The sequence below is a fragment of the Podospora pseudocomata genome, chromosome 5 (assembly GCF_035222375.1).
Source record: "Podospora pseudocomata strain CBS 415.72m chromosome 5, whole genome shotgun sequence".
Lineage (NCBI taxonomy): Eukaryota > Fungi > Ascomycota > Sordariomycetes > Sordariales > Podosporaceae > Podospora > Podospora pseudocomata.
Genome location: NC_085889.1, coordinates 2,376,940 through 2,404,931, shown reverse-complemented (window position 1 = coordinate 2,404,931; position 27,992 = coordinate 2,376,940). Strand labels below are relative to the sequence as shown.

Below are 27,992 nucleotides of genomic sequence, written 5' to 3'. Positions count from 1 at the left end.
TATTGGTGCGCATGCTAGAACAGCAATGTAACGTGGAATGGATGTTGACGGTATTCGCCGCTCGGTATGTCATTGCATTCTCCACCGACTGCACAATCCCCAAAACCTTTCTCCGCTCTTTACCTTGGTTGTCTCGATCTCCCGGCAATGGCTCATCCTCCCCCGCTCCCGAGTCCCCGGCTTGGTGATCGGTTCGGTTCGGCATTGGCACCCTCAACTGCAACCACATCACCCAACGGCGAAGAGCTGTTCCCACGATCTTTCTAAATACCCGTCGCCCGGTTGCATAGCGTCGCACCAAAACAGCCACCCGCAAACCTTACCCACCACAGCATTGGAGCGCTTCTACCAAACGCCTCCCAAGATCAACCCACCACATCAACCCAAATACCCACCCGCCAGATATTTGCCTATATTGAAGCATCCCAGGAACCTGGATTCAGCATGTTTTGTTTAGATCACGGTCTGGCGGATCATCGGGTGGCAAGGCCGCGGTTGTTGTAATTCGATGGATTTCTCGGTGTGTGAGGGGAAGAAGGGGATGCTTAAAACCATCGTCGTTGACCGACCTCCGAGAACTCATGGCTTCTTCTACTTCCTCTTCACTCTTGTCAGTGTCAATTCTGCTTTTGCGCTTATTACCATTTCTTGGTGGTGGTGCAAAGTAAAACCGGCAGGATGATCCACCTCAAGCCAGCCCTCGCGGCGTTGTTGGCGCTGTCGACGCAATGTGTAGCTATTGATTTGTTTGTCAAGTCTTCGGGGGGGAATAAGACGACTGATATCATGTATGGTCTTATGCACGAGGTATGTGTTTTGCGAGATCTCCCTTTTGTTTTTGCGCACTGCTGACATGGAGACTGCAAACAGGATATCAACAACTCCGGCGACGGCGGCATCTACGCCGAGCTCATCTCCAACCGCGCGTTCCAAGGGAGTGAGAAGTTCCCCTCCAACCTCGACAACTGGAGCCCCGTCGGTGGCGCTACTCTTACCCTTCAGAAGCTTGCCAAGCCCCTTTCCTCTGCGTTGCCTTACTCCGTCAATGTCGCCAACCCCAAGGAGGGCAAGGGCAAGGGCAAGGACACCAAGGGGAAGAAGGTTGGCTTGGCCAATGCTGGGTTTTGGGGTATGGATGTCAAGAGGCAGAAGTACACTGGTAGCTTCCACGTTACTGGTGAGTACAAGGGTGACTTTGAGGTTAGCTTGCGCAGCGCGATTACCGGGGAGACCTTTGGCAAGAAGGTGGTGAAGGGTGGGAGTAAGAAGGGGAAGTGGACCGAGAAGGAGTTTGAGTTGGTGCCTTTCAAGGATGCGCCCAACAGCAACAACACCTTTGTTGTGCAGTGGGATGCCGAGGTATGTGCTTCTTTGATATTGGCTGAGATAGAAGTTAGGTTGACATGATGTGGTGCAGGGCGCAAAGGACGGATCTTTGGATCTCAACTTGATCAGCTTGTTCCCTCCGACATTCAAGGGAAGGAAGAATGGGCTGAGAATTGATCTTGCGCAGACGATGGTTGAGCTCAAGCCGGTAAGTCCTCTCTAGTCAGAAAAGAAGAGCCTTTGTTAACGCTTGACAGACCTTCTTGCGCTTCCCCGGTGGCAACATGCTCGAGGGTAACACCTTGGACACTTGGTGGAAGTGGTACGAGACCATTGGCCCCCTGAAGGATCGCCCGGGCATGGCTGGTGTCTGGGAGTACCAGCAAACCCTTGGCTTGGGTCTGGTCGAGTACATGGAGTGGGCCGATGACATGAACTTGGAGCCCAGTATGTGATCCCATTTTCTGGAGTGACTTCTCTTGCTAACGCATCCACAGTTGTCGGTGTCTTCGCTGGTCTTGCCCTCGATGGCTCGTTCGTTCCCGAATCCGAGATGGGATGGGTCATCCAACAGGCTCTCGACGAAATCGAGTTCCTCACTGGCGATGCTAAGACCACCAAATGGGGTGCCGTCCGCGCGAAGCTTGGTCACCCCAAGCCTTGGAAGGTCAAGTGGGTTGAGATCGGTAACGAGGACTGGCTTGCCGGACGCCCTGCTGGCTTCGAGTCGTACATCAACTACCGCTTCCCCATGATGATGAAGGCCTTCAACGAGAAGTACCCTGACATCAAGATCATCGCCTCGCCCTCCATCTTCGACAACATGACAATCCCCGCGGGCGCTGCCGGTGATCACCACCCGTACCTGACTCCCGATGAGTTCGTTGAGCGATTCGCCAAGTTCGATAACTTGAGCAAGGATAACGTGACGCTCATCGGCGAGGCTGCGTCGACGCATCCTAACGGTGGTATCGCTTGGGAGGGAGATCTCATGCCCTTGCCTTGGTGGGGCGGCAGTGTTGCTGAGGCTATCTTCCTGATCAGCACTGAGAGAAACGGTGACAAGATCATCGGTGCTACTTACGCGCCTGGTCTTCGCAGCTTGGACCGCTGGCAATGGAGCATGACCTGGGTGCAGCATGCCGCTGACCCAGCCCTCACCACTCGCTCGACCAGTTGGTATGTCTGGAGAATCCTCGCCCACCACATCATCCGTGAGACGCTCCCGGTCGATGCCCCGTCCGGCAATCCCAACTTTGACCCTCTGTTCTACGTTGCCGGAAAGAGCGAGACTGGCACCGGTATCTTCAAGGCTGCCGTCTACAACTCGACTGAATCGATCCCGGTGTCGTTGAAGTTTGATGGTCTCAACGAGGGAGCGGTTGCCAACTTGACGGTGCTTACTGGGCCGGAGGATCCGTATGGATACAACGACCCCTTCACTGGTATCAATGTTGTCAAGGAGAAGACCACCTTCATCAAGGCCGGAAAGGGTGGCAAGTTCACCTTCACCCTGCCGGGCTTGAGTGTTGCTGTGTTTGAGACGGCCGACGCGGTCAAGGGTGGCAAGGAAAAGGGCAAGGGCAAGGGAAAGGGTAACTGAGGAAAAGTAAACGAAGCTGAATGTGATACCGATCGGAGCAATACAAAGTCGAAATAAAAAGACAGACTCGATCATCTAAACACTCTATTGACCATGTGACAAGGAGGGAGCAACTGCCTTGCCTTATAGGCCCCGAACAAGGACCACGTTTCATAAATCGGAGTGAGTATATGCTTTGATTGGCCCAGTGGTTGGGACTTGAGAGCTGGCTCAAGCTGCCACCACTGATTCAACGCGTTCTGGGTTCGACTCCCGGAGCGTGATCATCGTCCATGCAACATTAGCTACATACATGAGCGTGCCTACGGCCACCGACAGGGTGTACACGTCTGTGGGATGGTCACATAGTCTGGTGGGTTCGGGGGACAGTTCCTCTGAGGGAGGGTCAATCAGGCACATATTTTGGTGCTTTTTTTCCCCCTGCTTCCTTCTCAAATTCATCTTCCAACCCTGACTGAGACACGATGCCAACACGAGATTCATTGTTGCAGGAGGTGACAGCCGGCCTCTTGTATCCCGAACCCTGACTTCAGTGATCCATGTACAAAGAATTGCGTCTGAGCGGCCCTTTCACTTATGGACACATCAGACGAACGGTTACATAATAGCCACAAAAGAGACCTGTTGCTTTGTCCTCTGTTGCACCAAGCTTTCGAAGCCCAGTTGAGTAGGAGGTCGCAAAACATTTGCGTGGTCTGCTTTTCAGCCCATGATGCCAAAGGTGCGGTTCCGTCAAACCGTTTTCCACGATTTTGATTGCTTGTAACTTTTTCATTTAAAGTGTATGCTTCCTGCCCTTCATTCTCTGCAAGTCAACCGCTAACACCTATCAGCATGTCCCTCTCCCTCAACATTCCCAAGATGACCTCCAACTCCACCGCCAGCAACAATCCAAACATCAGATACGAAGGCTCTTCTCAGACGAAGAAAAGCGAAGCGGATTACATCCCACCAAAGCGATTCTACGTCGCCCTTCCTCAAATCGCCCTTGACTACGCCTACTTCAAGGACAATGTAACAACCAACAGCATCCTTCGCCGCTGGAATCTGTGTCTTCGTGCCTCTCTCTCTCGGCATCGACTCGGTCATTATTTGACTCATGACGGTGTGCCGCCTCCCAACAACGATCCCTCCAGCAAGGCATACAAAGACTGGCGGAACGATTGTTTTGATATCATCGAGTTAATACTCGCCTCGGTGCAGGGGATGGTGTTGGATATGAGTAATAAGGGGTGGTATCCTCTCTCTGAGGACCCAAGACATCATTATCTCAAGGTGTTTGAGACGTTTGGGTTGAATGGACCGGAGGATCTTTGAGAATAGACAAATCGATCACACTCATTCCATGAATCTAATCAACAAAATTCCTTTTTCCAACAGTACCTATCAACAAAAGCGATCTACCCCCCTTCTTCCTACCCCCTCTCCCCATAAACCTCCCCCTCAGTATTAACCCACTCAGCCCACCTCTCCACCCTCGGCCTTTCACCCCCCGGCCAATGCCCCTTATACACCTCCCCCGTCCTAAACCCGCCCCAAACCCTCCCCCCAGTCAACAACCAAACCACCACCACCTCAAGCACATACCCCAAGCAATAATACGCCGCCCTCGAATGATACCACCTCTCTTCGCCCCACGGCCTCGGATCAAACATCACCCCCAACCTAAACCCCGCCTCCAACGTCAACAACAATGCCGTCACCGCAAGCAACCCACTCCTCGACCTAAAACGGGAGTACTCCCCATCAATCACCTCATGATCCTCCAAATCCCCCACCATCACCACCCCGACCGTCAAAACAGGTATAAAAGCTACAAAAGTTAACACCGCAACCGCAACAAGAAGCACGTTTCTACATTCCCGAAGTATAACCCCATCGTGAGTAAAATAACAATTAACGCTCACCACCACCGCCATGACGAGACAAATAATAACAACCGCTGCCCAGAACCGGAAAAAACCCTTGACCAGGGTGCGATAACCGAAAATGACGTAATCGCGCACCCAGCGACGGGTTATGATTAGGTTGGCGATGTAGAGGAGGATGATACCGGCCATGGAGAGGACCACGGCGGCGATTTCGAGGCGGAGGTTGGAGGGGTGGACGGACCAGGCTATTCTTAAGGAGAGGGCCAGGATCCGGAGGAGACAGAAGACGGAGAGGAGGATTGGGATGAGGGGGCGGGTGGAGATGCCGGGGTGGCGGTGGCGGTAGAGGGAGAGGTGGTGGAGGGTTAGGTTGAGGGGGATGGGGAGGAGGAGGAGGAAAAGGAAGATGGAGCAGAGGGGGATGTCAACTGGGGGTGTGGGGATTACGCCTGGGTAGGCGGAGGGGGGGCGGTAGGGGGTTGTTAGGTTGGACTAGGTGGGGTTAGTGACTACCTAGGTAATAAGGGGGAGATGTGATGGGGGCGTACAGGTTGTTGAAGGCTGGATGGGGTGTTGACGAGGAGGGATGGTGGTGAGGTAGGGTAGCCGAAGGATGTTGAGGATGATGGGGTAGAGCTCATGTCTTGAGGGGTAGGGTTGAGGTCGTGGGCGTAGCACATTTTGGCCTGTTGAGGTCAGGGGTATGTTTACTGATGTTGATGGTATAGTCAGATGCCCTCAAACCATGAGTCAGAGTGTATCAAACTAGCTGACAGTGAATGATCACAGTTGGGGACATTGAAAAGTCGTCTAGAGGTGACGTCAATGTCAAAGATTACCCCTGAGTGAGGTAACGTTCTGTGCGAGGGCACTGACACTCGTACCACCACCACATCTCGGGCGCACAGACGACCTGCTGAAGAATGTGAATGAATCCTAAGCTTCCTGGATTTATTGCCCGGGATGAAAGCCTAAGATATCTCAACCTAGAAGGGGTAGTGACTGAATGCGCAGCGGCGATGATGGTAGGATTTTAGCCACGAACTGTTCTCAAAGGTCGACAGGGGTCGATTTAGCCCGCTCTCATCCTTGAGGTACGTGGCTGTCGCTTGTGTCGCAATCCTTGAGGAAACAAAATCGGCAGAAGTTGGTGCGATGCTCTCGCATGGTTAATTTGGGACAGGGATAAGGCCCTGAATCATCGAGAGCATGCAAGACCCGTCGAGTGTGAAATACCACGCTGGAGGACATGATCCATGATGCCAGTCAGTTAAGAAGCCAGCTTTACCAAGGTAATGGTTCTCCTACCTGTCCGAAACAGCAGATCCCAAAAGGGCTCGAATATGCAAATAAAGTACTGAAGGTGGGTGGGTTCCTCCTTTCTCACCAGACGGCTGCCTTAACGGCGGGGGACTGAAATCTTTTGAGGCCTCTAGCTTTCGGTACACTAGCACCAGACCACGCCTGCCTTCCTAAGTGGCTTCGTAAGGTGCCTTCCCTTGCTGTAAAGGAAGGAGCAAGCTGCCCCCTGCGCCCAATTTGCATAATCTCTTTTGGCTGGCCAGAAAACATTCAACTTTTTATTCTAAGCAGCTGAGCAATGAGCTCCAGCGCCTGAAATACCAGCTCTTCGAGAAAGACTGAGAGCTTGGGACAAAGTTGGAGGAGCTAGTAGTGTTGCGAAATGAACTTGAGGCGAAGAGAGATGAGCTCAATTCAACGCAAAATCGGCTTTTTGAGATGAAGGAAGAGACTGATGCAAGGTACGAAGATATTTGCATCGAGTTTGGGTATACGGAAGAATGCACTCGTGGCGAAAGATGAAGAGCTCGCCACAAAGGTCAACGAAATCGAAAAGAAATCCCAGGATTTGAACAATAAGATACAAGAGATCGGGATTATCAAGCACGAACTGACCACCAAGGTCGAAGAGCTGGCTGTTGTCGGCACCACCGTTACTACCCTAACAACTGAACTCGCAAAGGTCAAGGACGATCATCAACAAGAGTTGGGACGGATGCACAACAAAATCACAAGCATGGAGAAGCAGTTCCAACAAGAGTCGAGTACCAAAGATCAGCAATTGGCAGCGGCAGAGGATACCATAGCTAGCCAAGAACGACAGATAGCAGTCCTGACCCACGAAATGGACAACGACATCAAGCAAGCAAACGACACTATCTAGAAGATCAAAGCCGAGCTCGAACGAGTCTCGAAGTCAAAGGATCTCACGCTATGCTTTTTGGCCAAAGAGCTTTGTACGTTTCTGACAGAGATCGATGTTTCGGGAAGACAATGGTTGAATATTCTGGGCGAAAAGATTATTGCTCACAGCTCCGCGCGACGGATGGCCTTTTGGCTGACGGCTATTGGTCCATCCAGCCTGCTTGGCTAACAGAACAGGAACTGGGAAAGCCAGTATTTGCCAATGACGCTCCCAATTTCGAAAACGATGATGCTCTTCCTTTATGCATCTATGGAGTTTCTTGCACAGCAAGTCTCTCAGCCTCCAGCCTTTGCCATTTCTTGCTCGCAGAGTTTGACAGAACGGCTTGACAGAGCTGTGTCTGCCAAGATTTGGGTCGTCATGAAAATCATCAAGAACCTTGCTTTGCAGTGTGTGGCACAAGAGAACATCCAGTTTTCGAGACTTCAGACTGCATTGCCCGTTCTTCAAATCAACGCCTTATCAAACTGAGATGGGGTGAGACCTCCAACGTGCAGGCTACATTGATGGGGTGGATCTCAGCAACATACCCGTCACTGCCATCGCTGGGCAATTCCGTGATAAGCGGAATCTCTCTACGCGAGGCTTTCAGAATCTTGGGCACGTCTTTCAAGACGAGGGGGAAGACCCAACTACGACTTCGGTCAGGGTATAATTCCAGTGGGCCAATCAGATGGATTCTTGATGATGGAATGCGTGGAGGATGATGACGGGCAAGACCAGAAGATATGGAGTGTTTTGCGTGAAAGAATCTGGCTATCAGGAAGGGATGACGACGTCCTGATAATTGAAGCGCCGCAGTCGTGGAAGAAGAACAGAATATAAGGATCGAGTTGTTGGGATACGAAAAAGAGGTTTTGAAGGCGCTCTTGGGTTATGAAATCTAGAAGCAGTAAGCAGTGGCAGCGGAAGCTTCGCAAAGATGGACACAGTAGTGAGCTATGGGATGCTGTCGACTTGAATATAATGAAATGTACTACACTTTCTTTCCGTGATATTTCTATCGTGAGATTACATAATGCATGGTTGGGTGCAAGAAGCTTCTTGGCACAGTCATCTGACCTCGCGCCAGCAAGACACGCCCCACCATGGCGACGCGCTGCCTAAAGTCAACATTATTACCAATCCGCGCCAAACTTTCCAACACTGGCACGTTTCTCGCCGCCTACATCAAAACCGTTTCCTCCCAGAGCTTGCGCCTTTTGTGTGCTTTCCCCAGATTTTTACCAATTGGAAAAATCTCACACGAAGAGCTGCACAGTTTCTGCTCACCCAAGCTAACAGGATGTACGTACTTCCTGGCAGTCAATTGGTCTCTGAACTGCGACTAATGACCATCACAGGATACCAAACATTCCCGCCGCGAACAAGGAGAACGTCGGTGCTCCCCGAAGCAAATTCCCCACACCACAATCACTCGACCGCCTCCGGACGCCGTTCAAATGCCCAGGGTCGGCCACTCGCACCGTTGCTACCGACCGCCCAGCTCGCAAGAAGCGGAGAATCGATTACAAGGGCACAGATGGAGGCGTTGATCCGGATGCCGACAAGCCCTACACAAATGCCGACCGGCTAGCCCTGGCGAATCGCGACGCCAACAAGTTCCCAGTATTCCAGCCAAAAGACAAGACCACAGTGTTTCGCAAAGCCTTTTCGGTTCCTCTCCTGAACAAAGATAGCGCTGCCTACAACCCCAATCGCCCCCCACCAACACTTGGCTTAAGACAGGGAGCTGTATTTGTCGCAAAGCCTCTGCACGATCCAAGTGGCGAGTTCGCCATTGTCCTGTATGATCCAACAGTTGACGACAAGCCAAAGGATGCGCCTAAGCCAGAGGAAAAGGTCGAAGAGGAAAAGATCGTTGAGCCCTTAGAGCACAAGAGTCTCGCCGAGATCTTGGGGATCAAGAAGAAGGTTGTTGGAGAGCACCCAAGGGTACCGGTGGTCATCGATCCAAAGCTTGCCAAGATTCTCCGCCCACATCAGATTGAAGGTGTCAAGTTTATGTACAAGTGTGTGACGGGCATGGTGGATGAAAAGGCACATGGGTGCATCATGGCCGATGAAATGGGTCTTGGCAAAACGCTACAATGCATCACACTGCTGTGGACACTGCTCAAGCAGTCTCCTGATGCTGGTAAGACAACAATCCAGAAAGCTATTGTTGCCTGCCCAGCAAGTCTGGTGCGCAACTGGGCCAACGAGTTGGTCAAGTGGTTGGGTCCGGATGCTACGACGCCTTTCGCTATTGACGGCAAGGCTTCAAAAGAGGAACTGACCCGACAGCTTCGCCAGTGGGCCATTGCAACCGGACGAGCCGTCACGAGACCCATCATCATCGTCTCATATGAGACCCTCCGTCTGAACTGCGAAGAGCTCAGAAACACAGAGATCGGACTGATTCTCTGCGACGAAGGTCACCGTCTGAAGAACAACGACAACAAGTTATTCACTGCCCTGAACGGCCTCAATGTCAAGCGTCGCGTGATTCTCTCTGGTACACCCATTCAAAACGATTTGTCCGAGTACTTTTCACTCATCAGCTTCGCCAACCCGGATCTACTGGGTACACACCTCGAGTTCCGCAAACGCTTCGAGATTCCCATTCTCCGTGGCCGTGATTCCATGGCCTCTGAGGCTGAGAGGAAACGCGGTGATGAATGTCTTGCCGAGCTGGCCACCATCGTCAACAAGTTCGTCATTCGCCGTACCAACGATCTGCTGTCCAAGTACTTGCCCATCAAGTACGAGCACGTCGTCTTCTGCAACCTGGCCCCCTTCCAGCTCGACCTCTACAACTACTTCCTCACCTCGCCAGACATCCAAGCCCTTCTCCGTGGCAAAGGCTCCCAGCCGCTCAAGGCCATTGGTATTCTCAAGAACCTATGCAATCACCCAGATCTTCTCAAGCTCCCCGATGATCTGCCCGGCTCTGAACAACATTACCCCGATGACTATGTCCCCAGGGACTCTCGTGGCCGCGATCGCGACATCAAGCCATGGTACTCGGGCAAGATGCAAGTCCTCGACCGTATGCTGGCCCGCATCCGCGCCGACACAAACGACAAGATTGTCCTCATCAGCAATTACACCCAAACCCTCGACCTCTTCGAGAAGCTCTGTCGCAGCCGCGCCTACCCCTGCCTCCGTCTCGACGGTAAAATGCTGGTTAACAAGCGCCAGAAGCTCGTCGACAAGTTCAACGACCCCAACGGCGACGAATTCGTCTTCCTCCTTTCCAGCAAGGCAGGTGGCTGCGGTCTCAACCTCATCGGCGCCAATCGCCTCGTCCTCTTCGACCCCGATTGGAACCCTGCCGCTGACCAGCAAGCTCTCGCTCGTGTCTGGCGTGATGGCCAGAAGAAGGATTGTTTCGTCTACCGGTTCATTGCCACGGGAACAATCGAGGAAAAGATCTTTCAGCGTCAATCGCACAAGCAGAGTTTGAGTTCATGTGTGGTGGATTCGGCGGAGGATGTGGAGAGGCATTTTAGCTTGGACAGCTTGAGGGAGCTGTTCCAGTATCGGCCTGATACGAAGAGCGATACGCATGATACGTTCAAGTGCAAGAGGTGCAAGTCAGATGGGAAGCAGTTTATCAAGGCCCCGGCCATGTTGTATGGTGATACGAGTACGTGGAATCATTTTGTGAATGAGGGGTTGAAGGGGATACAAGATTTGTTGCTGAGGCAGGAGATGGGGGAGAGGGAGGTGAGTGCGGTGTTTCAGTACATTTCTCATTAAATGGGGGTGGCAGGAGTTATGATGGGTCATGGTGTGGAAATTGCCTTGCTGGAAGCGGGATGGAGTATTTTCCTATTGATGATGTTAGCAGGGGAAGGATTGCGTTGCTAGTGTTGGTATTTTGGTGTTGGATGCATTGCTCGGCGAAGGAGTTAGAGAGGTCATTTATTAGCCACAGCGTATGTCGCATGACTTGGAGCCAAAAGACATGAGAGACGATAAGGGACAGTACTATATGCTTTCCATTCGGCAACAAAAATAAACTTTGCTAACCTCAACAACTACATCCCCCATGTTTCTTTATATATGTATACATCTCCCACATCTACAACTCATCAACCACATGCCCCTTTGTCTCCTCCTCAAACCTCCTACTCTTAGTATTCGCCCCCTCCACCTTCTTCTCCTTCCCCTCCCTGTTCCTCCTCGCCAACTCAGCAATCTCTTCATCATACTCTGTCCACTCGGGCACCTGCCTCCTAGCCCTCTCCAGCTTCGGCTCCTTCGTCTGCGGGTTATTACACAAATCAATCGTCCTCGCCTCGCCCAGCGTCTCATCGCTGCACCAAGTCTCGCACCAAAGCCACTCCTGCGGCAGGCTAAAAATTGGAATCTGGAACTGCATGTGATTAGGCAGATCCTGATCCAGATTCGCCAGCGAGTTGGGGTCAGCGCTCAAAGAGTGGTACTGCTGCCTCAGCCTATCCCCCGCAGCAATCTCCCTAAACTTCTTGAGATCCACGACGTAAAGAGCCGAGATATGATACGGCAGTCCCCTCAGATAATTGGCCCAGTACCCCGTCTTCCAGAAACGGAACCCCTCCATCTCGGTGCGGGAGTCGCACATGGGCGTGAAGCCGTAGGGTTTACCCTCGAGGTCGAGTTGGACAAGGTCGTACAGATCGGTGCGGACGATCTGATCCGCGTCGACAAAAATGACTTTATCCAACGACAACGGAAACAAAACGTCAAGAAACAAGATTTTATACCCCCAAATCTCGCGCTGCTTCTCCTTTTGCTGACGCAGCCAGTGAGGCCATTTGTACGTCACCATCTCGTACTTGAACCCGTACTGTTCCGCAAGCACAGGAATAAAGTCCTTGAAGGAAGGCGAGAGAAATTGCTCGATGAACCAAAACTTGACAGTGTGGTTCGTGTGCCGCATCACGCTGACCATCATGATGTTGAGCATACGCTCATACAAGTGGCCCGAGGCAACCGAAAAAATGTTGATCTCCGCGTGCTCGGTCTCGCTGAGGGATTTGGTTGCAGGCTTTGACTTGCCCAGGATGCCTTCGGCGAACTTGAGGCCTTTGTTGAGGTAGTCCATTGCTGATCCTGAGGGGGCGGGTTCGGGGCCGGTGGGCTCGAGGACGTCCTCGCCTTCCATGCCTGGGTTGCGGGTTAGACGGGGGTAGAGGGTTGTGCCTTGGAAGTCCATGAGGGTGACCTCGGCGTTTTCGTCGCCGGGAGCGGGGGCCCAGCCTTGGGCTCCTACGCTGACCATGGTGAAGATGTCCGATGAGCGGCCTTCCTTGAGCTTGAGGTTGTACACGCCGGGGTTGGCTTTGAACTGGAAGAAGCCGAGGTTAGCCATGATGATGGTGTCGGCGATGTGGGGGTTGCTTTCGGTTCCGAGGACGAGTTGGGCGCCCTTGGGGGGTGCGCCGCTGGGCATCTCGCGGGAGTGGCCTTCGATGAGAATGTTTTCGAGTTCGTAGATAACTTCGACATGCTCGGTGCCACGCTTGGCTTTGATATCCTTAATACGAAGGTTGTCCAAGTCGTCGACCGAGACCTTGGAGGTAACGAGCCAAGCAGGAGGAACATCCATGCCGGCAACAAACAAGGTATCCCGAGGAACACCAGCAAAGTTGGCTGACAGGGACGCAACCTTTCCATCCTGGTCGAAGGTGGGAGCAGAGTTGAGAACATGGCGGTAGAATCTCTTGATGGGCAGCTCTTGAACATTCTCGGTGGGGTTGAGGAACACCCGAAGATGCACGCCCTCCAACTCGGAAAGAACCTTGAGGATAGCAGCCCACTTTTGTCCACCCTCGCTAGCGGGATTGATAATGGCAGTGAAGAAAATGGTGGCCTTGGAAGCGTCACCAACCTCGAATGACGTGTGTTCCTTCTTGAATTCGCTGAACTGACTGATTCTCACAGATGGCGCAGAGTCAAAGATGCCCTGTGGGAGATCAGAAATACCCGAGAGAGCAGTGACTGAGGTCAACTTGGCGGCATCCAAAGGACCAGAAATCTTATCACCGAGGCCAAGATCCTCGATCGCCTTGTGAACAGGAACGATGCGCTGGGCACGCTCCGTCTCAAGGAAGGTCTCCAAGTCTTCAGGCTTGAAGTCCTCGGCAGAGGGGATAGGGCCTACAAGGCGGCCGTTGAGGATAAGAGCGCTGTTGCCTGCCTTGAGGTTGACGCTAGACAAGAAGCTGGCCAGAGCAGCATCGAGTTCACGATCAGCCTCAGCTGACACATTATCAAGGACGGTTTCAAGATCCAACAGGGTGTTGACGGTCGCTAGACTGTCCTCCTGCTTCTTGATATGAAGAGTGGGGGCAGATGCCGACTGGCTGGTATCCTTGGGGTTATGGACGATATCAATCCTGACGCCCGGGCTATCCTTGCGGAACTTGAGGGCAAAGTACGCCAGCTTTTGACCATCGGGGGTACTCAAGTCAGTGATGACCGTCAGCGCAGCCCAGTCTTCCTTGGTTGAGTCCTTGTCTGCCTCAACAACAGGCACCTTGTCAAAGAGGTAGGCATTCTCGGTGTAGACCTTGTTGACGTTGAGAATGGTGATATCACGGGCATCCTCAGGGTAAATAAAAGTGTTGCGGCGAGCGATGGCCTTTTCAGCGAACTGGGCCTCGATGTTTGTCTCATCTCCAATCTGACCAAAGTACACCCCCTGCTGAATCTCCTGCAGCTCGGCGCCCAGCTTTTGGTTCATGGCTCTAAGCCAGTTTTCTTCTCTCGGAATGGGGAAACCGTTGAAGAAAACAGGAGGGACTTCAGTGTCAGCGCGGAGTCTTTCAACCCAATGCTTGGCAAGATGGATTTGTTTTTCATGGTGCTCCGAGGTGAAGATGTCCTTGAAAGCCAAGACTGTAGCGTCTTCCTTCGGCTTGCGGTCCTTGATAGCCTGCTTAAAGACTCCCTCATCGGCCTTGGACATCTTCTTTGACTCGAGAGAGCTCTCCAGGTAAGCAACGGTAGCAGAGAGACCATAGGTATCAAGCAGGTAGTAGACCACCTTGGCTTGGTCAATGGCTTCTCCGGTGGGGGTGAGGGGGACAAAACCAAACCGGACGGGAATCAGTCGCTTCATGAATACGAGGAGCTGCTCAACAATGACGATGACGTCCTCAGGCTTTGTCAAGTCGACCGGGGCAACCAAGTTAAACATGTTCTTTCGCACTTGAGGTAGTCCACCGAAGCTCTGAAGAATGGTCCAAATGCTTGGCGAGAACTCCTGGTATCTTTTGTCCTTTTCGATGTTGTTAAGCCAGACGATAACCTCACCATCCTCGATCTTGTCCCGCCAGTCGAACCTGCGAGGTTCATCATCTGCCGATTTGGCCTGGGCAATTTCACTATGACCAAGCAGAGACACAGCTTGTTCTCCAGTCAAGCCAAGATCCAAAACGCCGTGAATTAGCTTGCGCTCACGGGTCAAAAGATCGACCAGTCCAAATGGCTGAATCTGACGGTCAATCAGTTGAACACCGTTCATCCACAAGACGTTGACACCCTCAGGGGCCAAGACCTGGCGGTTGAGACGATGCTCCTCCTCAAACTCCTCGGAAACGTTATGTGCGCCAAGCAAGGTCGAGTATTTGGGGAAATCTTGGGTGAGTTTGAGGAGCGTTTCGAAAGGCGAGTCACTTTTCATGATAAAAGAAGCAGCCTTCATGGCGAGAGGAGTAAGCTCAGACTTCTCCAATGGCTTGATATCAGTAATCTCTTCCTCGTCATCCAGGACCACATCGGAAGCTCCAATGGGTTTTTGCGCCTCGTCTTGGGCCTTCGCGGCGCCTGCGTCTCTGTCGTCGATGACAATGTAATCAGTTCTCTTGAGGGTGAGGGCAACTCCGTAGCCGTTAACGGAGAGAGTCTCCTCTGGGTGCGCAGCGCTTCTCTTGTACCTGATGCGGTACGAACCCTCTCCCTTTTGCGCGATCTCTTTGGCTGTCTCGTGGAATTTGCCAAAACTTGGTGAAGTGATATCGGCATACAGAATAATATCCTTGGCACCGGCGCCGAATTTGTGATCAAATGGCAACGTCCTTTCCTGACTGCTCTGCTTCACATCGGCGTGCGCCTTGTCCAAAGAAGGAGTGCAGTACTGCTTCCCATCAAGAAGATACCACTGAACGCAGCCAACCTGATCTTCGGCCAGCGATGGTTCTACGGCTGTCGAATAGTATTGGTAATGCGCCTCAATTCGAGGGGCGGCAGTTCTCATGGACAAGGCCAGCTTGAAGGTCGAGAGAGCTTCCGCATCCATGTGTCCATCATCCTGGAGTACTTCCACGAACTTCTCGTACAGCGTCTTGTCCGTCTTGGCATCCACAAAGTCGCCCTTTGCGACACGATCGAGGAGGGCAAAGTAAGCTGTCGCATTGTCGGAAGCTGCAGTTTCTCTGGTTCGTGTTAGCTCTTCCTTTGCCTCTTGGGTTTTCCCAAGTCGTATGGACAACGTACAGCAGTTCAACCAGATATGGAGGGGCAGGGAAGGCCGCCTTCAGCGCAACATTCACCGACGGGGATGCCCCGACATGGGCTGGGGACAAGCATGTTGCGAGGATGGCAGCAAGACCTAATGGTAGTTGTGAAAGTCGAAGCATGTCGACAGTTGCCCCGTGGGCGCGCTGTTTCTATGTGCCGAAGATATGGTTGCCCAAAGGTCTGGATTTCGTGGTACTGGAGATTGCGTCAAGTCTGGAAGTATCCGCCAGCGAACATGCGCCTCGGCTTAAATGCCACGCTGGCGTCAGGAGCAGGTGAACAATTCGTTGGGTTAACCCTAAGTGAAAGGAAAAATAGTAGAATTGGATAAGAAGCTTGTCCTTATACAGCAAGTAGGGGACGATGTCAAGACCTTGTCTCTTATGCCTACACTTCGTCGCTATCACCACTTCATATGGTGGGCCAACCGCTGTAAGTGCTGAAGCTCTCAGCTGTCAATTCTGGACACATCACCAATGGGGAGCTTAACCAATCCGGACTAGCGCCCGCTAGAGCTAAGGGGGCAAAGCCACGCTAACGTCAGAAAAAGGTTGGCACTTTTAGTAGCATGTGGCTGGTGCTTTCTGCCAAAAAAGCCAGGGTGGGCCCGGAAAATTGAATGTGCGTTTTGTGCCTGAGGCTGCAGCCAGCTCCCCCCCTTGTGCAGCAGTGGAACCCACAATTGAATGAGATGCCACGGGTCTCCTATGATTTGATGGGGACGGCGTGGACATCTGGACAACAACAGCAGCGGCCCCAATTCCTCGGACACACCACCACCATCTCCCTCAAGACACACGACACGCCGCCATTACTTACCCCAGGCGCTGCTCACTATCTAATCTCTCTTTTGCTACGAGCGGGCATCGGCATTTTTATTAATCGTCGATACTCCCTCCTTACGAAGCTACGAACCCCTTCGATACCGCCTCCCCCCACCCATTTGATGCCAGGTGCCTGGGCCTAGGTATCCTCCACCAGCCAAGATGCAGTCCGCTTCGGGCATGCTCACAAAGGTATACCTTCACCACATCTGGCTGCATTGGTGTTGATGTTGACACTTTTTCTAGTTCGAGTCCAAGTCGTCGCGCGCAAAGGGAATCGCATTCCATCCCAAACGGTTCGCAGCTCCCGAGCTTCCCCGCCATTTCACGGCCACGCTGACACTGACCCTACCAGACCATGGATCCTCGTCTCGCTTCACTCCTCGACCATTCAGCTTTGGGACTACCGTATGGGCACACTGATTGACCGATTCGAAGAGCACGATGGCCCCGTCCGCGGTGTCGACTTCCACAAGACGCAGGTGAGGAATGGCTGGGATTCGGTTAGGGGATAAGGTGGACAGCTTGCTGATTCTGCGGTAGCCCCTGTTCGTCTCGGGTGGTGACGATTACAAGATCAAGGTCTGGTCTTACCAGACCAGGAGGTGTCTGTTCACCCTGAACGGTCACTTGGACTACATTCGAACCGTCTTCTTCCACAACGAGCTCCCTTGGATTGTCAGCGCCTCTGACGATCAGACGATTCGGATATGGAACTGGCAGAACCGCTCCCTGCGTATGTGTGCTTGGAACTACAGGGTGGGCTTGGAATTTTTGCTGACGGAGAGGGACAGTTTGCACCATGACGGGCCACAACCACTATGTCATGTGTGCCCAATTCCACCCCAAGGATGCCGACCTCGTCGTGTCCGCCTCGCTCGATCAGACTGTTCGTGTTTGGGATAGTAGGTGAACTTTGTGTCTAGACACTGCCTGGCAGGTACTGACAATGCTGCCTAGTCTCCGGCTTGCGCAAGAAACACTCCGCCCCTGCGTCCATCTACGAAAGTCAAATGAACCAGGCCAACCAACAACAAGCCGATATGTTTGGAAACACCGATGCCGTCGTCAAATTCGTTCTCGAGGGTCACGATAGAGGCGTTAACTGGGTCTCGTTCCACCCTTCCATGCCCCTGATAGTGTCGGCGGGCGACGATCGTCTCATCAAGTTGTGGCGCATGAGCGAAACCAAGGCGTGGGAGGTCGATACTTGCCGCGGGCATTTCCAGAACGCCAGTGGGTGCTTGTTCCACCCTCACCAGGACCTCATTCTTTCGGCCGGCGAGGATAAGACGATTCGTGTTTGGGATCTTAACAAGCGTACGGCGGTACACACGTTCAAAAGAGAAAACGACAGATTCTGGGTCATCGCCGCGCATCCCGAGATCAACCTTTTCGCTGCTGGACACGATAATGGTGTAATGGTGTTCAAGTTGGAGCGCGAGAGACCCGCGTCGGCTGTTTACCAAAACCAGCTCTTCTATATCACCAAGGAGAAGCATGTCAAGTCATACGACCTGCAAAAGAACGTCGAGTCCCCAACTCTGCTGTCTCTCAAGAAGCTGGGCAGCCCCTGGGTTCCCCCAAGGACGCTGTCCTACAACCCTGCTGAGCGTTCGGTTCTTGTCACATCCCCAGCGGACGGCGGCTCTTATGAGCTCATCAACCTTCCCCGTGATGGTACTGGCGCCATTGAGCCAACCGAGTCCAAGCGGGGCTCTGGTAACTCGGCCATCTTTGTTGCCCGCAACCGCTTTGCCGTCCTGAACACCGCTGCCCAAACCATCGATATCAAGGACCTTCAGAACAACGTTACCCGGTCCTTCAAGCCACCTCTTGGCACTAGCGACATCTACTTTGGTGGCACGGGTAACCTTCTCATCATCACCCCCACGGCAGTACACCTTTACGATGTTCAGCAGAAGAAGACCACTGCCGAGCTCGCCGTAAATGGTGTCAAGTACGTCGTCTGGTCCAACGATGGCCTCTATGCCGCTCTCCTCAGCAAGCACAATGTCACCATTGTGACGAAGACCCTTGAGCAGGTCAGCACGCTCCACGAAACGATCCGCATCAAGAGCGCCACCTGGGACGACGCCGGTGTCTTGTTGTATTCCACCCTTAACCACGTGAAGTACACGCTGTTGAACGGCGACAATGGTATCGTGCGCACTCTTGATCAGACTGTCTATCTTGTGAGGGTCAAGGGCCGTAACGTCTACTGCTTGGATCGTACTGCGAAGCCCAGAATCCTCCAGATTGACCCTACCGAGTACCGCTTCAAGCTTGCCCTTGTCAAGAGAAACTACGAGGAGATGCTGCACATCATTCAGAACTCCAGCTTGGTCGGCCAATCCATTATTTCGTACCTGCAAAAGAAAGGCTACCCAGAGATTGCCCTTCAGTTCGTGCAAGACCCCACCACCCGCTTCGAGCTTGCGATTGAGTGCGGAAACCTTGAGGTGGCTGTTGAGATGGCCAAGCAGCTGGACAGGCCAAAATTGTGGACGAGATTGAGCGCCGAGGCCCTTGCTCACGGGAACCACTCCATTGTTGAGATGTGCTATCAGAAGCTCAAGCAGTTCGACAAGCTCTCCTTCCTATATCTCACAACCGGTGACGAGGCCAAGCTGACAAGGATGGCCAAGATTGCGGAGCACCGCGGAGACTTTGGCTCTAGATTCCAAAACGCCCTCTATCTCGGTGAGGTTGAGGACAGAATCCAGATGTTCAAGGAGATCGATCTCTATCCTCTGGCCTACGCTACAGCCAAGGCCCACGGTCTGGAGGAGGAGTGCCAGTCGATCTTGGAGGCTGCCGGTCTCACAGAAGACGAGCTCAACTTCGCCACCTTTGGCGAGCCTCTCACGCCTCCCAAGCCCGTTGTTCCTACATACAAGGCCAACTGGCCAACAAAGGCCACATCGCAATCCTTCTTCGAGAAGGCGCTGCTTGGCCAGATGGAGGGTCTTTCATTAGAAGACGAGTCAGCGGCGGTCAATGGTGTTGACGCCGAAGCTGAGGAGGATGGTGCTAAGCGCGACCTCCTTGGAGACGCCGATGAGGAGGAGGAGGATGCTGGCGGCTGGGACATGGGTGATGACGTTGTGCCAGAGATTGAGGAGGGCCTGGCCGATGTCAACATCGCTGAGGCTGGTGGTGCTGGCAGCAGCGAGGCTGATCTCTGGGCTCGCAACTCACCTCTGGCTGTTGACCATGCTGCCGGTGGCTCGTTTGAGTCTGCGATGCAACTGCTCAACCGTCAGGTTGGTGCCGTCAACTTTGCTCCTCTCAAGTCCCGGTTCTTGGAAGTATACCAGGCTTCCAAGACATATCTCCCTGCGTCGGCCGGCCTTCCCCCATTGGTCAACTATGTTCGCCGCACGGTAGAGGAGGCTGATCTTAGAAAGGTGCTTCCCGTCATCCCCAGGGATCTGGAGTACCTTGCCGAGCATGATCTTCACCGCGGTTACAAGTGCATGAAGACCAACAAGTTGGAAGAGGGTGTGACTATCTTCAAGAACATCCTGCACTCGCTGCTTGTCAACGCGGTTGGCTCGGAGGACGAGGTTGCGGAGGCCAAGAAGGTCATTACTGCTGCTGCCGAGTACACCCTCGCCATGTCGATTGAGCTTGAGCGCAGGTCTCTTGGCACACCAGAGGCCATCCTGGCCAACCCCGAGCTCCTGAAGCGGAACTTGGAGCTTGCCGCTTACTTTACCATTCCCAAGATTGAGGTGGCTCATCGCCAGTTGGCTCTGTCTAATGCCATGACTCAGTCGATGCGCAGCAAGAACTACAGCAGCGCGTTGAGCTTTGCTAACAGGATAATCTCCAACGGTGATGCTGGCGGCGCTTTGGCCAAGCTTTTGGAAGCTGTAAGTTCTCCTATCTCTAACATGTGATAACTAGGTGCTAACATGACACAAATAGGCCCGGAGAAACAAGGCCACCTGCGAGCGCAACCCTCACGACGCGGTGGAAATTGAGTTTGATCAATTTGCCGAGTTTGAGATTTGCGCGGCGAGCTACACGCCCATCTACAGCGGCACCTCGTATGAGGAGTGCGCGTTTGATGGGTCCAAGTACCACACCAAGTACAAGGGCACCGTCTGCAAGGTGTGCGAGGTGTGCGAGGTTGGCAAGCACGGCAGCGGTTTGAAGCTTTTTGCTTGATCAAAATGGGTTAGTTTGGTTGGTTGGTTGGTTGCGGTAGCAGGCGGGAGTCTTGATATATAATCGTGTTGTTGTTGTTGTTGTTGTTGTTGTTGTTGTTGTTGTTGTTGTTGTTGTTGTTGTTGTTGTTGTCGTTGTTAGGTCTTTTTCGTTTGTCAAAAACGGGGGAGCGGAAAAGCAAAGGGGTTGAAGGAAGGAAGGGGGTTGGTTGGGGATTTTTCTTCTCACATTAGAAAGTGTGTGTGGTTGGTAGCAAAGGGTGAATGATTTATTTTTTTGGACGCTGGCGAGTAAAGGGATTCTTGTTGTTGTTCTTTTTGTGATAAAGCTATGGAGTAAGTAGTGGCATTTGTTAGTTGTTGAGTGATGTTGTTTGTCAAAAATAATCATGATGGAATCTTAAGTGAGAGAAACGCTTTTTGCATGGTTTGTGTATGTCGTTTGTTCATCTATCATCTCCATCGGCCCCTCTCTAGCAATATTAAATACAGCAAGCAAAACGCTCTCTGTGGTGTCTGGCCTTGTCTTTTTTTGTGACTGACACTGTCCCAATTCCATGCGCCTGCCTGCCTCTCTCTTCTCCAACGTCTGCCTGGCCCCCCCTTACACAATCGTCTCCAGCTGCCTGGCGTACCCCAGCGTGTTTTCAATCACCATCTGGCCAACCTCCTTCTCCTGCTCCTGCTCCCCTTCCTCGTCGGCGTTGAGCTCAGCGGCGGTGGGGAAGTAAATAGTCCTATCCTTGATGACCCAACCGCGGCTGTGGGCAAAGTCGACGACGGCGCCTTCCGAGTCGAGGAAGAGGAGGGACTGGGCTGAGAGGAAGGGGAGGGACGGGTAGGCGCGCTCGGAGGATGAGGCGATTTCTCGGCGGATTTGGGGGGTCAATACCTTTTTGTTGATGTTAGCATTCTGTTTACGGATCAGGGAGAGAGGGGGGAACAAACCTCGCACAAGACCCCAAACTCCTCACTCGGAACCTCCCCCTTCTTCATCGCCTTCCAGACCCGGTCATACGCCCCCTCCATTAGCCACCTCTCCAGCTTGATGGGGTACCCCAAAAACTTGTCGTTTTCCACTTCTGCGACAGAACCGCGGGTTGAGAGGCCTTCGAGGTCGGAGTGGAACTCGGTGTAGCGGCCTTGGGTTAGGAGGAAGAGGAGCCAGAGGGCGGTGACTTTGTTTTGGTTTTGGGAGGGGGAGGAGAAAGCAGAAGGGGGGAGCTCGTAGAAGGGCTGGAGCTGGGAGACGTAGCGGGTGAAGGAGTCGGGGTTTTTGGCGCGGAGGGAGTGGAGGGCGCCGAGCTCGTAGACCTCGCGGGCGAGGGTTAGGTTGGCGGGGGAGACGGTGGGGGAGGGGGTTAGGGCTGAGAGCTGGAGGAGGAGGAGTTTGGCTTTTGAGAGTAGGGTGGTGGATTGGGGGAAGGGGAGGGAGGGGGTGCGGAGTTGGGTGAGGAGGGTGGTGAGTTGACGGTCGGCCATGGTTGAGGATGGGTGTGGTGGATGGGAGCTTTGGGAGCTGTCGATGGGAGGTGCCTTTGGGGGAAAAGGCGATGGTTGTTGGGTTGGAGATGTAGATTGGTTATTCAATTCGATATTCGATTGGTATCGTCGTCGTTCGGTAAGTGTGCAGTTAATCGGGGTGAATGCCGGGTGGATGTTTGGCAGCGGTAGTTTGGGTGGTGATGGTGATTGTCAATATCAATTATCGGTGGTGAGGCTGTTGGAGTCCGCCGCTGGCAGCTGCAGGCTGAAAGGCTGACGTCCTACGTGCCCTATGCTGCCGCCTTGGCATTGGGAGCTCTTGGGAGTCTGGGGTAGAAGCTGGCAGCTGGTCGGCAGCTGGGACCGACTTCACATGCCAAGGGTTCTTCCACTGCAAGAATGTCTTGCATCAACCCTGAAGCCCTGGAGTGTCACCACACATGGTCACTGGTATCATGCTGTAAGCCGCGAAGCTGACCTCACGAGTGCAGAGAAATCTATTTCAGAGTTTTGAGTGGCAATCCGGGGGCTCAGATTTTGAGCTTCGAAGACAAGACTCATCACGAGGTCGTTAGCGGCTTCAGCAAAGTATCAGCCACCGCCGGTTTCCTACTAGTGCACCATTTTGGAAGAAGGAAGAAACGGCGGTAACTCTTGCCAAGATCACAGTGGTTGAAGTTGGTCTCTAAGCTGTACCACGGATTCTAGCATGCGGTGTATCAGTAAGCAATCAAACATGCTGTTATAAACATGGGACGATGCCGAGTTAAGGGTAGGGTGTCAACCTCGATATCACCTTTTGGGCTGCTGGCCCTGGTAAGAACGAGGCTTTTTTCACGGTTCGGCTCGTGATGCCAGTCCCGGTCAAGCAGAACCAGGCAGATCTGAAGAAACATAGAGAAGATGGTGTGTAACTCAGAATATTTCGCTACACATTCATACCCATCACGGAGGGCTCGAGATGGTAGATCTCGTGGGCTTCGCCTCAGTCCAAACCTCAAAGAGACGCTTGGTTTAAATTTCAGTGGAACGCCCTTGTTCCTTGCATGTCAACACGCGGCATTCCAAGGTTCTTCTTTCCTTTTCAGCCGTTTAGAGCTCAGCTCCGTGTGCTACTTCTTTGAGCTGGGCCGCACGAGAGCTTCTAGGTCCAAGACTTTAATATCCTATATTTCCTGAGGTATCACCCGCTGTTCTTACATGACCTATCGACTAACACCTCGCCGCGTATCTTGAACAGTCTTCAAAGACTCAAATCAACAAGAGAATACAAGAGAATGTTCTTCTGCCCCACCATCGACGACCTGCAGGCCACTTCCCCGCGAGCGCATTAGCACACTGTCAACCCCACCATCACTATCGCAATGACGTCCTGGGCAACACCACGCTGGGGTAACCAATACGCGGGGCAAGCCGCAACGCCTTCGATGCCGACCATGGGAACGACTGGCCCTAAGATGTCGCGAATGTCAGGTACGTGAACCGTTTTCCATGCCCGCTTCTGAGCACACTCCGGGAATCATCTGCGGATCGGGTTCTGTTCTGGGCGCAGTACATGGAATGCTTCCTTCGCTGGACCAGAGCGCAGCGAGCCAGAAGCCAAGGGGAGAAACATGGGATCCCAGTAATCACCATCCATCGCCAAGGAGGGGCGCGCCTTCGATGCAACAGAGCAGCTCACCAACACAACCGCTCGACTGCGAGGAGACGGCGGGAGGGCGGCAGCACAGTGTACCAGATTAAAAGAAAAGGATCACAAAATCCCCAAGCCGGGGCCGTTGTTGCTCCGAGTTTCATGACAGGTTCTGTTGACCTATCCGCTGCTTGCCTTTTTGCTTCGCTGCCCACTCCTGGAGGAGGGAAGAGGAACAGCCAACAATTGCCCCCCCTCATCTATGAACACGGGCAACGATTGACGACTGGGAGGACACACACACACACAGCCACAGCACCTCGCTTTTCTCCAACTCCCGTCGCATTTTATCTAGCTGCTTGAACCGCTACACCAGCTCCTTACTTTTGACCGTCGCTGTCCTACCCTCTGGCCGGCAAACATCGTCGCCTTGTAACCTGTTTCTTGGCGCCCCTCCTTTGCATCGCCAGGCCCTAAATCCCCGCCATCGCTGGAACCCAGTACCTGCACAGACGGATTCCGAAGCGGGAAGAAGAACAACGCCGGGTTGGGCTGGATTGCTGTTTGCTGACTGCTTGGTTGGCTAATTCATGCAGGCTCGGGTCAGCCGTCAGGCGACAAGTCTCGAGTCGAAATGCCACAGTTCACTGCGACTTTCGTCCCAGGCGGGTACGATGATTACTACATGCCGCCAGAGGTCGTTGCGCCTGCCCCTCAACGGTAAGCCTGCCTCCTTTTCTACTTACTCACTCTGTTCCTGCGCCCTGTCTCATCCAAGTCCGGGACTCCCAAATACCATCCGCAGATCCTGCTGTGCTGTGCGCCTTTGCGCGGCCTCCATCTCCGGGCTGGACCGATTGGATAAGGCTTGACGTGGAGCGCCAGACGCGGACGGAGGCTGAGGAAAGCTGGCAAGGCGGAGGCTGACAATCTCGGATCATCTTGCAGGGTAATGCCTGAGGTGCCCCAGAACATGCAAAACGACATTCAACGCATGGAATTAGAAGCTCGCGAATCCCGAAGAGAAAGCAACTCGACATCACTCAACCCCCGTGGCGGCGACGCAAAGGCGTAAGTTGATCCCCTCTCTCTCGACCCCCCAAACGCAAGCTTAATGAAGCCGCTGCGATTGGAGGGGTTCCACGCAACGTCCGCGGTGGATCAGGCCAAAGGCCTACACTACAGTACAGGATACAGCGCGCTGACTCTCTCAACCCCCCGAATCTAGTTTCAAACCCTTCCAGACCAGCGCCGCCGGCTCCACCACAATGGACGTCCCATCATTCTCCCCCTTTCCCAAGGTCAAGGGCGAGAACATCCCGCCCAGCGACGAAGAGAAGGAGGGCATTCTGTGGCAGGCGCGCAACCTCGTCCTCCACTCCAACAATGTGTCGATGCAGGTCACCTGGGCCCGCGACACCCTCATCTGGGTCGAGGTCGCCCAGGAGGCCGCGCAGAGGGAATGGAAGCGGGAAGGAAAGGGGAAGGAGAGGCCCGCGACACCAAAGACGGAACACGACCTGCGAATAGACGCCGTCAGCATCATCGACTACCTCGCCCAGCAGGACCACCCCGAGGCAAACTTTATGAAAGGAAAATGGCTCGAGTTTGGCAAGTTCGGATTCCGAGAGAACAAGCGGGAGGCGTATTCGCTGTACAAGAAGGCGGCCGAAAATGGGTACGGTAGGGCCGAATACCGCATGGGCATGCTGTACGAAAACTCGAATGATATCGCAAACGCCATCAAGCATTACACCCTCGGCGTCAAGCTCAAGGACTCGGCCTCCAACTACCGCCTAGGCATGATGCACCTGATGGGACAGCACGGCCATCAAAAGGACTATTTGCAGGGGTTGGAAATGATTCAGCACGCAGCCGACACGGCCGACGAAGATGCCCCTCAGGGTGCATATGTGTACGGCATGCTGATCGCTCGGGAACTGCCCGACATCACCCTTCCCGAGAGCATCCTGCCGTGCGACCTGACGGTAGCCCGACAGTACATCGAAAAGGCGGCCTATCTCAGCTTTGCCAAGGCTCAACTGAAGATGGGACAGGCATATGAGTTGAGCCAGCTTGGCTGTGACTTCAACCCTGCCTACTCGCTTCACTATTATGGTCTCGCTGCCCGCCAAGGCCAGCCAGAAGCCGCCCTCGGTGTCAGTCGCTGGTTCCTCTTTGGTTACGAAGGCGCCTTTGCCAAGAACGAGCAGCTGGCTTTCAAGTATGCACAGGAAGCGGCTGTCTCTGGACTGGCAACGGGCGAGTTCGCCATGGGTTACTACCACGAAATCGGCATCCACGTTCCCAAGGACGTTAGAGAAGCCAGGAAGTGGTACGAGCTCGCAGCCGAGCATGACAACAAGGACGCCAAAGACAGACTCGAGTCACTGAGCCAGTCTAAGACACTGACCAAGGCTGACCACGAAACAACAACACTCACTCGAATCAAGTCCCAGCATGGCTCTCAGCGCGGCAAACGGCCAGACAGATTTGCAAGACAGAACGAGGTCTTGCCTACACTTGGGGAGACGGTGACACCCCCGCCTGGTGCGGCCCATTTTCTTTACTCTAATTCTAATGCTTTTGCTCTCCGCAACTATCACCAGCAGCGACTAACAGGAATACCAGACCGAGTCAACTTCCCAGACCCTACCCCTCGACCTCCTGCTTTTGGGGTAAATGTAGACCCGAACAACCTTGCGCTGCGCCCCAAGAGTGCAGCGCCGTATCCCCTCGAAGACAACCCGCCACCGCTGAATGCTAGGCCAAAGTCAGCGGCGCCCTATCCCGAGGATGATATGCGTGGTCCTCATTTGAACCCGGCGGCTGGTCGTCTCCCTGTTGGACCGCATGCGGACCGTCCCGGATCTGCTTTCGGTATCCGTCCTTTATCGCCAAACGGCATGCACAGTGCTCCTCCTGATCGCGGTCGTCCCATGTCTGGACAGCCTCCTAACGGCGGCTGGGGTCCCCAAGGTGCTCCCGGTAACTATAGACGCCCTAGTCCGGGTCCTAGTGCACAGTATCCACCTCAGCAGCAAGACGGACGGTATGGGCCTCCGGGGCCTGGCATTCCTCCCGCTGGGATGCCACCTATCGGCGATCCGACGAGGCAACGGCTCCAGAAGCCGAACCCGAATGCTCCACCTCCCCTCGCTCAAGGACCTCCTCCGGGTCAGTATCCCCCTGCAGGTGGCAAGTACCCACCCCAGGGCAGTCCCGGGCTGCAGCCGGGGCGAGACTATGGTCCGCCTGGTGGTGGGCGCCCCAACCAACGCCCTGTCAGTGACGCTTACGGACCTCAAGGCGGGTACGATCGTTATGGTACTGGACCCCCAGCTGCTGCTGCTGGGAGGGTACCATTGCCAAACCCGAATCTGCGACCAGACGCGCACAGAGTGGAGAGCATGCCTGCAAGCGGGAGACCAGTTCCCAATAACGGTAGGCCAGTGTCATCGCATGCTCATGATGGCGGGCGTGCTAGTGCGCCCCCTGGTGGTGCAGCGGCGGCCAGACCAAGTCCAGGGCCGGGAACTCCGGGTTCGACTGCTTCTGGACCGAGACCTGCCGCCGGGAGACCACCTGTTAAGACCGATCATCCCGATGGAAAGACGATGGGTCAGGGGCCCGCGACATTTGAGGAGATGGGCATTCCGCAGGGGAAGAATGATGGTGACTGTGTAAGTTTTCTTTGGGCTGGTGCAGTCTCGAGATGGCATGTGCTAATAAAGAAACAGGTTGTGATGTGAACGATCCTCGCTCCATGACAAGTAGCATCGTGTTCCACAGCAAAGCAAGCAAATATATCCCAGACAAATACAACAGACATTGCAAAACGGAGGATTTGGGAGTTTATAGGATGGCTAGGTCGGGTAGGGTTAGAAAGCTCGGTTTTGTAAGTTGTTGTTGGACTTTTGGACGGCAGCACACAAGACATTGGCGGCCGGCAACGTTGTGGTAGAAGAGCAAGCGCGGTCGGGTGTGGCTTCTGTATATAGTATTTTTGTCTTTCTAATTATGAGGTCTTTTTGAGAGTTTGGTTTTTGTGGATTGTTGGGCATTGTGGCGTTGTCTGAGTTATCGTGTGGTGGACAGGGTAGATATGGATCTTCTTTTGGCCCAGCATGTTACGGTTTGATGAGGTATGATTGATGATTTATTTTATCTTTCCTTTCGTGTTGTCATCGTTAAGGTGGTCATTTGGTGGTGTAAGGTGACTATTTTATTATAGGTATTGCAGTTTCAAGGCCAAGCAACCCGGTGTGTGCGGCCTAGGTTCCTGCATGATGTCCGAACGGGAACTTGATTAACTGCCGGTATGTGTTTAGTTTGATCGATTATGCGGGGAAGGT

General features: G+C 53.5%; 9 protein-coding genes across 9 annotated transcripts; 6 read left to right on the top strand and 3 right to left on the bottom strand.

Moving 5' to 3' along the window:
• The first annotated feature begins 3 nt into the window (after positions 1–3).
• On the top strand, positions 4–3,009 carry QC762_511670 (uncharacterized protein). Its single transcript, XM_062891562.1, has 5 exons — positions 4–807; positions 871–1,359; positions 1,418–1,534; positions 1,584–1,773; positions 1,824–3,009. Exons 1-5 carry the CDS (start codon positions 679–681, stop codon positions 2,927–2,929), a joined length of 2,031 nt encoding a protein of 676 aa, XP_062742214.1. The 5' UTR covers positions 4–678; the 3' UTR covers positions 2,930–3,009.
• A 582-nt stretch (positions 3,010–3,591) lies between these two features.
• Positions 3,592–4,303, top strand: QC762_511669 (uncharacterized protein). Its single transcript, XM_062891561.1, has 2 exons — positions 3,592–3,711; positions 3,764–4,303. Exon 2 carries the CDS (start codon positions 3,764–3,766, stop codon positions 4,244–4,246), a length of 483 nt encoding a protein of 160 aa, XP_062742213.1. The 5' UTR covers positions 3,592–3,711; the 3' UTR covers positions 4,247–4,303.
• A 41-nt stretch (positions 4,304–4,344) lies between these two features.
• QC762_511668 (uncharacterized protein) lies at positions 4,345–5,594 on the bottom strand (the record flags this gene model as incomplete). The annotated part of the gene is made up of 2 exons (XM_062891560.1): positions 5,349–5,594; positions 4,345–5,292 (listed from the first exon to the last, which is right to left on the bottom strand). Exons 1-2 carry the CDS (start codon positions 5,478–5,480, stop codon positions 4,345–4,347), a joined length of 1,080 nt encoding a protein of 359 aa, XP_062742212.1. The 5' UTR covers positions 5,481–5,594.
• A 962-nt stretch (positions 5,595–6,556) lies between these two features.
• Positions 6,557–6,985, top strand: QC762_511667 (uncharacterized protein; the record flags this gene model as incomplete). Its single annotated transcript, XM_062891559.1, has 1 exon — positions 6,557–6,985. One exon carries the CDS (start codon positions 6,557–6,559, stop codon positions 6,983–6,985), a length of 429 nt encoding a protein of 142 aa, XP_062742211.1.
• A 1,130-nt stretch (positions 6,986–8,115) lies between these two features.
• On the top strand, positions 8,116–11,050 carry RAD54 (DNA-dependent ATPase protein rad54; the record flags this gene model as incomplete). The annotated part of the gene is made up of 2 exons (XM_062891054.1): positions 8,116–8,231; positions 8,371–11,050. The coding sequence occupies 2 exons, from the start codon at positions 8,116–8,118 to the stop codon at positions 10,769–10,771; spliced, it is 2,517 nt and encodes an 838-aa protein (XP_062742210.1). The 3' UTR covers positions 10,772–11,050.
• Positions 10,988–16,090, bottom strand: KRE5 (killer toxin resistant protein). Its single transcript, XM_062891053.1, has 2 exons — positions 15,497–16,090; positions 10,988–15,435 (listed from the first exon to the last, which is right to left on the bottom strand). The coding sequence occupies exons 1-2, from the start codon at positions 15,637–15,639 to the stop codon at positions 11,097–11,099; spliced, it is 4,482 nt and encodes a 1,493-aa protein (XP_062742209.1). The 5' UTR covers positions 15,640–16,090; the 3' UTR covers positions 10,988–11,096.
• Positions 16,091–16,211: 121 nt separating this feature from the next.
• QC762_506300 (uncharacterized protein) lies at positions 16,212–20,718 on the top strand. The gene is made up of 8 exons (XM_062891052.1): positions 16,212–16,536; positions 16,591–16,640; positions 16,700–16,826; positions 16,888–17,080; positions 17,139–17,249; positions 17,305–20,222; positions 20,278–20,621; positions 20,655–20,718. Exons 1-7 carry the CDS (start codon positions 16,507–16,509, stop codon positions 20,518–20,520), a joined length of 3,672 nt encoding a protein of 1,223 aa, XP_062742208.1. The 5' UTR covers positions 16,212–16,506; the 3' UTR covers positions 20,521–20,621; positions 20,655–20,718.
• A 159-nt stretch (positions 20,719–20,877) lies between these two features.
• On the bottom strand, positions 20,878–22,710 carry RPN12 (regulatory particle non-ATPase). Its single transcript, XM_062891051.1, has 2 exons — positions 21,468–22,710; positions 20,878–21,411 (listed from the first exon to the last, which is right to left on the bottom strand). Exons 1-2 carry the CDS (start codon positions 21,999–22,001, stop codon positions 21,124–21,126), a joined length of 822 nt encoding a protein of 273 aa, XP_062742207.1. The 5' UTR covers positions 22,002–22,710; the 3' UTR covers positions 20,878–21,123.
• QC762_506280 (uncharacterized protein) lies at positions 22,547–27,389 on the top strand (the record flags this gene model as incomplete). The annotated part of the gene is made up of 5 exons (XM_062891050.1): positions 22,547–22,651; positions 22,713–24,357; positions 24,586–24,708; positions 24,866–27,320; positions 27,378–27,389. Exons 2-5 carry the CDS (start codon positions 24,272–24,274, stop codon positions 27,387–27,389), a joined length of 2,676 nt encoding a protein of 891 aa, XP_062742206.1. The 5' UTR covers positions 22,547–22,651; positions 22,713–24,271.
• Positions 27,390–27,992: the final 603 nt, after the last annotated feature.